The sequence below is a fragment of the Drosophila biarmipes genome, chromosome X (assembly GCF_025231255.1).
Source record: "Drosophila biarmipes strain raj3 chromosome X, RU_DBia_V1.1, whole genome shotgun sequence".
NCBI lineage: Eukaryota > Metazoa > Arthropoda > Insecta > Diptera > Drosophilidae > Drosophila > Drosophila biarmipes.
Genome location: NC_066611.1, coordinates 23551016 through 23562655, shown reverse-complemented (window position 1 = coordinate 23562655; position 11640 = coordinate 23551016). Strand labels below are relative to the sequence as shown.

Sequence of the window (11640 nt, the reverse complement as noted above, 5' to 3'; positions counted from 1 at the left end):
GAGATCGATTGGCGATCAAGATTCTTATTTGGAGCCCATAAAATTCCAGTATTTTGGACAGAACAAAAAAAGTAGTGGTCCTTATATGGAATGGCATACCTTGCTGAACTCGCAATAAAATTTCCAATCAATTGGCATTCACACCTAGGAAATTTATTTTTTGTCAAATTTTCGCAAAAAAAGACGATGCTACTCCTTGCAAAAAAAGTGAAAAACTCGAAAAAATTTTAGTTTCTACAATTAGCCGGAAAATGAATACAATCAATTATCTTGCTTGTTAGCTATTCAAAGCGGTTCGTTTTTAGGCTTAGGACTTTTTTTGACCAAGTTACACCATAAAAAGTTAAAGACAAAAATGGGTTTTTCCAAAAAATTATGATTCTAATTTTTGATCCAAAAATAAGCATTATTTTGGGCGAAACGAGAAAAGTAGTGGGCCAAAAATGGAATGACATACCTTGCTCCTTGCATTCACACCTAGAAAATTGATTTCTTGACCAGTTTTTGCAAAAAGATGTTCTTATATAAAAGTAATTTCAATTATATTTTCACCTTTTATTTGGCGCAATGCATGCATATATGACTCCCCAATTTCCCTTACTTCTCACTTACTTCTCACGACTTTCTGGTGCTTCTTGCGACCATTGCGACATTAATTCTTTATGGCCCGCAAACGCTTTAAGTGAGCAGCGAGGGCTTTCCATTACTGCCCCCGATGGCGAGAGTGCTCAGATCCTTATTCATTCGAATCTTGGATTCATTGCCCTGGCAAATTGTTTTTGCCCCCGGCGACCACACCCCCACCGAGATGTCAAAACACCAGCGGGAAAAATAACTGCGCAGCTTAATCCACTTCCAAAGGGGCAGGGAAGCACATAAGGGGATGATGAAACAATCTGCACCCACTTGACGGGCAATCTGTTCCAGAGGATTGTTTCGAGGATTGCGGGTGGCGAGGGTGCCCTGCCCCGTTCACGGTAATAAAATTTAAATCACCCACACACATCGGACTATCAGGACATCGGGGTCGACCTTTTAACCCCCGAGCCCTGGTATCCCTCAGATTGAGAGCGTTAAAAGTCGTTAACGACCAGATGAACCGGCCTGAGTGGGGGGCCACCGGAAGTCCAGCAGTTCGGCAGCACCCCAGATAAAAATGAGACCCAGCCACCCCCCGAAAATCAGTTAAACATATTTTACGCTTATTGCAGATACAAAGATTGATTCTCCAAATTGATTTAGTCTCCGTTCCAGCCCCATATCCATACGCTGAGTCCGTGGCCCAAATGAAGCGGAGACTCTCGCGTTTTGTTGTACATTTATTTTGAATGAAATTTAAATAGTTTATTCGTATTTTAAATAATTAATTTACATAGACAAAAAAAAGTAATCGAAGATGATAAATTGCGTTATTTGTTTTTGTTTGTTTGCATCCGCTGTTTCGTGTGTGTGTGTGTGTGTGTGTGTGCTAAGTATCTAAGTATCTGCCCTAAGCCTAGTTCAAATAAAACAACAAAAACACATTTAGTTTAGCTTGGTTTTCTCCATTTTGTTTAGTTGGGATCGATTAAAGCACTAGCGTCTAGGATATCGTTTTCGATATCGATATCGATGTCGGTTGATCGACTCGATGGGGATAGCAAAAATAATTGAGGGCCATATGCTAATTTACAAGGGCCAGAGTTCAAATCCCCCCTGATACAATTTTTTTTTACAATTTTGGTTCGCTCACACTTCATAATTGGACTAGAAATATATTTATGATGTCTTCCCCGCTCAATATCCGTATTTTTATTCATATCCTTTAGGTTCCTCCGTTTAGAATTGCATAATTATGTTTTTTGTGGTGCTCGAAGCTTGTCTCTTGGTTAATATCGTATATATATTTGCTTAGGGCCTACAAAAAAATTACATATCCATAGGGCTAGTAAAAAAAATACAAAAAAAACTTGAACTCCCCTCGGTATTTTCAGGGATACACCTAGATATACTAGAAAATGGCTTAGTCTAAACAAGTAGGCTACAAGCAAAAGATATCGTTTATCGATCTCAGATTAGTGCTGGGGATAGGCGCCATAGACACGTAGAGCGGGCTTTATCGAATATGTACAACCGCCGCGTTAGCTTTAGGTGATACATCAGAGGTCAGCGATGGAACCCGTTCCCTAGTTGGTGAAGAGGAAGGGTCCCAGCGAACCTCAAACCATGGGTGGCTTGATGTCCACCAGGGAGCTGGGGTCCAGGCCCGGGGAGCCGCCGGTGGCCAGGTGGTGCGAGTGGTGCGCATGGTGGTGCAGGTGGTGATGGGGGTGCTGCTGCTGCTGCTGCTGCCCGAATTGCTGGTGAAGGTGTTGGTGGTGTTGCTGCTGTTGCAGGTGCTGCTGCTGCTGCTGGTGCTGCTGCTGCTGCTGCTGATGTTGCTGCTGTTGCTGCTGCTGCTGCTGCTGCTGCTGGTGGAGCATCACCGGCGAACCGCCCGCGGCGACCATCTGGTGCGGCGTGGCCAGGTGCAGACCGCCGCCCAGCAGGCTGCTGGACGTGCCATTGGCGCTGTGCGCGTGCAGCGAGGTCGGGGTGCCGGGATGGCTGCTCCCAGAACCGGAACCGGAAACGGAGCCGCTCGACCCTCCGGAGTTGGAATTGGAATTGGAGGTGGAGCTGGAGCCGCCGCCGGAGGAGTTGCCCCCGGGCGGGCCGTTGCCACCGCCATTTCCGCTTCCACTGCCGCCGGCCAGTCCGGAACCGGAAGTGGGACCCGAGCCACCCCCGCCGCCACCGACCCCGCCCGTCTGAGGGCCACTGCCCACGCCGCCCAGCCCGTTGGACTCGCCCGACTGGTTGGCGGCCTCCTCCGAATCGCTGCACGATTCCGAGGAGCCCTTCTTCAGCCCGTGGCCACCATGGCCGTTGACCTGGTGGCCGGCCGTGCCATTGTGCGTCTTCACGTGCTTGGCCAAATGGTCGCTGCGCATAAACCGCTTGTTGCACACGGGGCATGCAAAGCGCTTCTCGCCGGTGTGCGTCCGCAAGTGCCGTTGCAGCTCGTCGGAGCGCGTGAAGCGCTTGCCGCAGAACAGCCAGTTGCACACAAAGGGACGCTCGCCGGTGTGCCACCGCAGGTGAGCCTTCAGGTGCGACGTCTTCCCGTACACCTTGCCACAGCCCGGTATGTGGCACGAGTGGATGTTCTTCTTGCGCAGATGCACGCCGGCCGGGCCCAGGCGCTCCGCCTCCTGGCAGTTGGGGCAGTCGCAGGTTGCCCGCCCGGCATACCGCCGCTGGGATCGCGGCGACGGCGTCGAGGGGGAGCCTCCCTGGGGCGAGCCGCCGGCGGCTGCTGCTGCCGCTGTGGCCGCCGCCGCCGCTGCCGCCGACGGGGAGCTGTGGGGCAGCGAGAAGCCGCCCATGCCCACGCCGATGCCCACGCCGCCGCCCACGCCCACTCCCTGGCCGGGCAGCATGCTCTTGTAGGTGTCCTGCAGCAGGTGCTGGCCGGAGCCCAGCAGCGAGTGGCTCAGCGCCGAGCTGTAGTTCTCGCTGGCGTAGTTGGCCATCGTGGAGTGCATGCCGGCGCCTCCCATGTCCAGCCAGGAGCCGGCGGCGCTGTGCATGTCCCACCAGCCGGAGTTCACGCTGGCCGCCTCCTTGTGGCTCACCGCGTTGAAGGGCCAGTCGTAGGGGTGGCGCGAGTAGACGCCCCCGAAGGCCGCCGCTCCGGCCTCCACCTTGCCCAGGAGGCCCTGGTGCATGTGGTGGTTGTCCATGTTCGAGGTGGAGGCGTTCGGGAAGTAGAGGTCGGATCCGTAGGCGGCCGCCATCGCGGAGGCCGACGAGGAGGAGGCGGAGGCGGAGGAGGAGTGCGATCCGGAGGCGGCGGAGGAGGAGGAGCCGCCGCCCGAGGAGGCGGAGCCCCCGCCCACCGCCGCGCAGGAGGAGGCCAGGGGGCGGCTGTAAGGATAGATGCTGAAATTACTCGCGGGTCGTATAGGGCCAGCTGCTGCGGCTTTCCGCGCACAGCGCTCCCCGGGGAGGTCCCGTGGCAGGTGGGTGGATGTGGATCTCGGGGACGGCAGGCCAGGATTCTATGTTGCCTACCACTACCATTCCACGCTCTAAAGCGTGGCAAGCCTTTGATTATAGTTCAAGTATCATCTCTGTACTTCCTCTCAAGGATAGCTCCCCTAAACTCTTGCTATGCTTCAAAAATCTTAATTACCACTATATCAGCTTTATATATCCTCCAACAAATAGCAAACCTGCACTCTACTAGCCTTTCACTGTACTTCAATTGTGTTGCCCACCACTATACAAGGAAAGTAATCCTGAATACTGATCCTTCATATGGAATATTCTCCCAAGGATAGCAATCCAACATCAAATATAACACCTATCATCTTGGTATATGCTCTCACAAAAGCAATACTGTGTTCTAGAAGCGCTTGCCTATACTTTAACGTATTGTTCATCCCTATATCATCAGGATATATCTCTCAGAGATGGTACTATATCATCAAAATACGTCGTGTTTCATCTAAAATAATTCCTGAATAGGCGTTTTTCGGAATCCCTGACTTGTCTTTTGAAAAAAGTCATAGCCTTATTAATGCTTAAATGATTGTGGTAACTTCCTGTTGGTAGCCCTAACAAACTGATTCCTGGTTTTATCTTCTTATCTAAAGACTTCTATAGATCCCGTCAGAGGCCTGAGCCCATCCACCCGCTGGGGCGTCCCCGGAGGATCGCTGTGCGCCGCCTGTCTGCTTACCTAGCTGTGATGTTCACCATGGTGCTGGCGCTGGCGGAGTGGCTCCTGGAGGACTGTCCTCCACTCGATCCGCTGGAGCTCGACGAGCTGGCCGCTGAGATGGCGCAGGGCGAGTGCTGGCCGGCGCTGCTCCCGCCGCCGTTCCCTCCTCCGGAGGAGCCACTGGATCCCGCTGCCGGCGAGTTGGGGCTCTTCTTCCACGGGTGGAAGCCCTTGCCCACGGCGGCGTCGGCCAGCGGGGGTGGCGATTTGTTCGACAGCTTGTTGCACTGGGCGGCCAGCATGGCCAGCGGAGTTCCCCTCAAGCTGGGATGGTCCTGCAAGAGAACGAAGAAGGCGATTAGCATGGAAGTGGTGCAAAAATAGAAAGATTAAGGGTTTTTGTACAAATTGTTAATGAATACTATTTTAAAATAATGAAAGGGAATATTGCATCATACAATACTGCATAAACAATTTCCTCCCTAATATGGCAATCGTGATATGCACCTCAAGCCCACGCCTTTCTAGAAAACTTTTCCCATGGGAACGCCTGCATTTCTTAATTAACTGCCGTTCGCGGGAATTTGCAAATTACTTAAATGCGAATTAGTCGGGCTCAATTTCGCTTCCTGCCCGATTTGGCTCTGTTTTTCGGCCAACGGTTTCTAACGTCTGTTAACAGGAGGGCCACGGGGCAGGCCGAGGGCCAGGGGCCAAGAGGCCAAGGAGGCAGCCCACAAAATTAATTCGCCACGTAAATCAAAACTGAAATTCCCTTTTACGCTGCGAATGGGCCGCGTTCTACGGTCCCTGGCGTTCGGTGGATACTCTTTTGGCCAAGAGGGGTTATGTGAGCTGGGGATAGATTTAAAAGGTGTTAAATATGGTTTGTTTGATGTTCTCAAGGGAAATAATTATTTGAATATTTATCTTCATAAGAGGTGCCTATGTATCAAAGCCTAAAGTACCTTAACTTTCGTATTCTTCCAATGAGCAGATAAGCAGGGGATTTAATACGCCTTGCAGTGTATTTTAAAGGTAAGTATTTATTTAATAATATTACAATACTCCTAATAGCGAATGATTTTAATTAGATATATGATGCTTTTTAGGTATATTCCAAGTAAACCAGAGGTGGTGCTATTTCTTGAGCGAATTTCAAGTTACTTATATTTCCCATTACCCAGGGGATTCGGCAAATTAATGGGTGAACAGAGCATTACACATTCGATATAGAACACAGCCTTTTTCCCACAGACACTTATAATCGAGCGCTGCGTTTTGGGAGGAAGTCATTAAAAGTCGGCTCGGTTGTGGGGATTCCTTGCCCGGCCTGGCGGCCTTCTCGGCCTTGGCCAAAACTAATTTTCAATTCCGCTTTTTGTCTAGCGGCCACTCCGGCACTTGTTTCTCCTTTTCTCACTCGAAACTGCTGCCTGATTGACGAAGGTCGAGGATTTCTCTGGGTCGGATTCCCCAATCCGTGGTCCTGCGATCCTCCGACCCTCCGACCCTCCGACCCTCCGTTCCTCGATCCTTTGATCCTCGTCAAACACATTTCATGCCTGCCAGCTGCTTGAGTTGCCGCAGCCAACAACCTGGGTAAAGGCAACCAAGAGCCTCGGCAGCAACAACCACAACGACAACAACAACGCCAGAATTGTCAACAACGAGTTGGACAACTTTGGCAGTACGGTAAAAGTTGTTCAATCAGGCGCAGCGCCGAGCACCAGATACACTGATCCGAAATCAATCTGCCGCCAATCGATTACCGCGGAAATGAGTCAATTCGAATTTTCCCATTCCTCTAATTGCCGGTGCTCTTTTCTTTATTTATATTTTTTAATAGCTCCTAATGTGTAGTTTTAAAAGTCAGGAGTCTGAAAAGTAGTCACCACTGGACAGAGATGCAGATTTAGTAAGTTCAACAAGCCATTTTTGGGGCAGCCTAAAAAGAATACAATAATATAAACCATATGTTTCTCGTACACTTTGGCACTCTCAAATTTGTTAAAATGATGAACAAATCTAAAAATTGAAATTGAGTTTAAACTCTTTCCCAAATCCAGCTTTATTTTTCCCACTTTCTTGTGCCTTTCCATGGCAACTATTTGTTCGAGTGCACCTCGGCCATAGCCCAGTAGTCGTGGCCTCGTCGAGTTGTCCAAAAAAATTAAGTTAATAGTTTACCGACTCGACTCGGCCGATTTACAGTTGCCTAGTTTCGAGCTTTTACCGTTTGGCTGGCGGTTCGTGGAGGGGTGGGGGTGGTGCAGTGGCGCGGTGTAGTAGTGGTGCAGTAGTGGCTCAGTGGATGGCTGTGGCAACCCGCAATCAGGCCGAGATCGGGATCAGAGAGCCTCCGCGGAAGCTGCTATTTCGGCCGGTAATTGGCCACTCCAGAAATTGGGAGGAGGGCCTTTGGTCCGGGAATCCCCCACACAACCGCCCACCTATGCCCATCGCAGGCCAGTTCCTCGCTCTCCTGGGTATCTGCTCCTCCGCCTCCTTGCGGCACGTTTATGTCGCTGCCGCTTTTTCAATTGCCAGAGTGCTCATCTCCAGCGCTGGACAGGTGCTTTGGCAGCCTAATGACATCACCCATTCGCATCGTGAGCTCTGGACCGCTCTTCGGGATCTGGATATCTGGGCATCCAGCCACCGAACTACTTTGGCCCCTCGGTTGGCCAGAAACGAAAACAAAATAAAGCCAAACGAAGTCGGGCCGAAAAGCGCACACTTAATTGGGGCAATTTCAACGTCGTGCAACTGCGCGTATGAGTAATGGCCGCTGAGCCAGTGTGTGTTGGATAAATTATACAAAATGATATCGGGGCAGGCGAGTCAGGCAGTTAGTTAGTCAGTTGGTCAGCTAGTCAGTTGGTCAGCTAGTCAGTTAGTCAGTTAGTCAGTTAGTCAGCTAGTCAGGCAGGGGAGCATGAGTCTGGGGCGAATTAAAACGCAACTCGGTTTGATTAATCGATCAGAGTTGTGATTGACGGGGCCTGAGGGGCCTTTGAGGTTTCGTTCAAACGATGAGGTGTAGGTGGATGGTACTGTGTCGTAACATTTATTATCATACAAATGTATACTTCCAGTTTTGTTCTTTACAATTAACGGAAGGGGTTTTAATAAAGAGAATATCGTAATAGCTGGTATGGCTCACCTATAAAGCATGGCGATTGAAAATGAAGTCTTCCTTTCATTTCACCTCTGATATTATCCCAACCTGCTTTTAAGCACCCCTGCAACCGCTCCATTTCCCTTTCCCTTCCTGTTCTTTGTCACCCTAGGAGGCCTTGCAGTTGGCCTAATTAAAACAGTCGGATGTCAACCGGCAGTCGGGAGTCTCTCGCAGATCAAAGGAGGGCGCGAGCTAAACAAATTTGGTCAACTCAGCAGGTGGGGCCCGGCTCTGTTGGCCTTCCCACTGCCAGCTCCCGCCTCGGGCTCCGCTTCGGATGCCCTGGCCGAGTTCACAGCGGGCGCTATCAGCAAATGGTGCTGCAGGTTCCTCACCTTTTATCTGCCTCAGCGCCCGGCCGCCGTCCCTTTCGCACCCGCATCGGCCATCTCTTTCTGTGCCCCGTGTGGCAGAGCGGCAACAAGTTGGGCACATCAATCGGAGGCGGTGTCATAATTTTCACAGCAGGTGTCGTCGCTAATGGTTTACAATGAGCCGGGGAGAATCGCTGAGAACCGGAGAACCGGAGAGCCGGAGAATCGGAGAAAGGAGGCGGAGAAATTGAGAGGGAGGGCGCTGCACTGCGCTGCACTGCGCTGCATCGCCGTGTCGGCAAACAACAATAAAAATGTGAAAAATCTAAATTCGTTGTGGTCGAGGTCGCTCTGCGTTTGAAGTCGATTCCGCAGAGCAATTCATTATTCATCGGCTGGCATTGTGTGCCATGGAGGGCCGTGTATGGGCCGGGCTCGATTCCCCTGGGTGGGGCGTTGCAGTGGCTAATTTGCCGCTGGGATCGATGGGTCTTTGGACCCGCCGCGGGCCGGCGACCGGCGCCAAGTGGCGCCCCCTAGGGTGCCCGAGTGCCAAACAAATTGTTAGCCATTGTGACCCGATCCGCCTTGGAGGCGGTGGCTCGGATGTGCTGCAGATCTGCATTTCAAATCAAGGCCTGGGTCGAGGGGGAAGCTATTGGCCAGGAGTAATCAGGATCCATAATTAGCCCAAACTAGCCCTATTTATTGTTGTTGAAATCCAAAGGATCAACGGGTGCTTGTAGAAAACGAACCCGCGTTCGTAGGAAGAGCCCCGTTCAGTGCTGAAATGGTGCCCCATGAGGTGGCAACGCTTTAAGTCATTTCCAATTATCGCTGCCATTTGCACTGCTGATGAGTTTTCTCCGCCATAAAATGGGCTGCTGAAAATCCACTATCGAAGCCGACAATTACCGCCATCCATCAACGGGAATCAGTCCCAGCTAATCCCCAAACTTTGTGGCACAGTGTGTGCAAGGCAGCGAAGGCCGCTCTTCCCGTCAAAGCCAAAAACAAAAAACATTTAACTGCAGCAGTGGAGGGGAAAAGCCGAAAACTCCGGCGCCAAAACGCAAATAAAACAACAAACGCAAGAAAACATAAAACGGCGCAACGCGAATATTGAAGAATCTGCAAATTGCGGCCTCTGCAGGGGGAGGAGGGAGCTACCGCATACGCTGAAGAGGCGGCTGGAAGAATTGGCCGGGAGTCGACCGAAGAATCGCGCGGGGCAGCCGGGCAGATACAATTTTCATAGGCAATTAAAAAAAGTTCATTGGTTTCGATTTTATTTTCGGCTGCAGAGGAGCCTCCACTCCCGGTTCCCGGTTCCCGGTTCCCGACTCTCCACACTCCACACTCCACTCCCCATTCAGAAGCCACAAAGCCCAGGGCTCGAGGCACTCGCCCTCGAAAGGATGAGGGACCAGACCCGACAGACCATATATATACCTGGATATACATCCCCGCCAGCAGCCAGCAGCCGGCAGACCCTCATCCTTCCATTAGCATGTAAAGTGTAAACTAATGGCTTTGATTCTGGCTCTGGAGGAGCGCGAAGGAGCCTTGCAAATTAAAAGCAGCGTGGGAACCGAGTCGCTTCTGTCCCAGAAGTTTATTAAAAAGCGTAGTAGTCGAAGTAGCCCCGGTCAACTTTGTCTCGGCTCTGGGGCTCTGGGGCTCTGGGGCTCCGGAGTTCCTTGGAACTGGTCCCCGGGACTCCTGGACCTCTGCGCCCCGCGCCCCGAGCCCTGGCCCAGAGCCCATAAGTAAGCCATACACGAAAACTCATTAACAATGACGCTCCGAAAACGCGGCGGTGCAGAAGTAGCCGGGCAAAATTAATGGAGTTTCCAAAGCTCCAGACTTTTTCATCATAATTTTTATTATTATTTTTTCATCCTTCTTCGCCTGTGCGTTATTCTGTGCTTCATCCTTATCTGGCTGCCCCGTCGCCGCTTTTTTATTATTTATTATTTTTTGAGAAATTTCTCGAAAGGATTGGGGGAGGGGTGCCAGGGAGCCAAGTGCGATCTACGGATACTCTATTTCGGGCGACTACTTGAAAACAAAAACCTATCTCTCGGGATATCATGGAGCCATTGTCATCTGCTACCGATGATATGATCGCAACGGTCACCCCCGTTTGGCCCATATCTTACGATAAGCTCCCCTCTGAAGGGTATGGCCAGGTCTACGTCTGCGCTGATCCTAAAGCTGGCCGATAATTACGAGCCGAGCGATTCGTCTGAAGGCGAGGTGGAGTCATAACCCAAATTGATGAAGTGCATTAAAGTGTCTTTAATGTGCGGCAATAAGGAGGGGAAGGAGACGGCTGCAGAGGCAGCGCGAGCGAGACGGCGCTGGCGGGGGGACAGAGAGAGGAGACTTTCGCTTAGGAGATTTTAATTTAGGAAATGCCTTAACTTGATGCTTCTCCACTTGGCCGTGGCCCTGGGCCCGGCCTTGGTCGCTGCCAACAGCCCCTGGGGGTTGGCCGGGCGGCCTCTGGAATAACGTGATTAACTGACCGCTCATTAGGGCCACATGACACTATCGACTGTGCGGCCCAAAAGGACTCCCCCTCGAAGCGGGTCACATTTAATGTGCCTCGGATTGCAATTAATTTGAACCCGAACTTACGGCGAGTGCTCTGGCCTGTTCGGGTGTTTAAGTTCAGGTTCCAGGCCGTAATTGGGGTTGATTGTGCTCGGTTTCAGGGGGCTGTGGCTGCCCGGGAAAAGGGGTTAGCCAAGGAGCAGGCAGTGCACCAGAGCCGTGGAATCCAGTGTGTTGAGTAACTAAAGCGCTGGGGAAATAGGAAGCCAAGCACCCCTTCAATGATCAATAAGGTCTCGTTAATTTTTGTTGATTAACTTGCAAGTCCCACACAAACACGTAATGGTTTTTGAATATTCTTGATTTAAATTACAATGCTTAAGCCCCAAACTTGAGTATTTACCCAAATATTTGCTGTGTTTCCCCCCTGCTAACTGCCCGATTACTCCTTTTTTAAACCCTAAAGCCGAGCAAAATTAGCTTTTCGGACCCACTCCTGCCGTTTCTAACCCCTTGGCCCCTTCCTCGCCGCCTTAGCCCACCTCATCCTTGACTCCTTCACACGTTTCCGCAGCCCGCGCCGCTCCGAACTTCCCCTGATGACGTGCTCAAGCCGCATTACACTTAGAGCCTGCTTAAAACTTCATAAAACTCACAACTTTCAGCACGTTGGGGGACTGCTTGGCGCAGAGGCGGGGGGCTTCAAACAAAATAAACGCTGACAGGCACAGCAACAACGTTGGCCGCAAATTTGCAACGTCATTAGCCGGCAAAAACAACAATAAAAGATATTTGCCAGCGGCGGTGAGCTCACATTTTAACCCTCTGGTGGCAGC

General features: G+C 51.1%; 1 protein-coding gene across 3 annotated transcripts in view; it reads right to left on the bottom strand.

Annotated features, from left to right (window-relative positions):
• Positions 1–1306: 1306 nt before the first annotated feature.
• Positions 1307–11640, bottom strand: part of LOC108023696 (transcription factor Sp9) — a 29085-nt gene continuing 18751 nt past the window's right edge. For 2 of the 3 annotated variants that reach the window (XM_017093320.3, XM_044093076.2), the window contains exons 3-4: positions 4766–5082; positions 1307–3963 (exon numbers count right to left, since the gene is read on the bottom strand). In XM_017093320.3, coding sequence (XP_016948809.1) covers positions 2199–3963; positions 4766–5082 — 2082 coding nt within the window. In that variant the 3' untranslated portion in view covers positions 1307–2198. The remainder of the gene's footprint in view (positions 3964–4765; positions 5083–11640) is intronic. The other variant, XM_017093322.3, reaches the window with a different exon arrangement.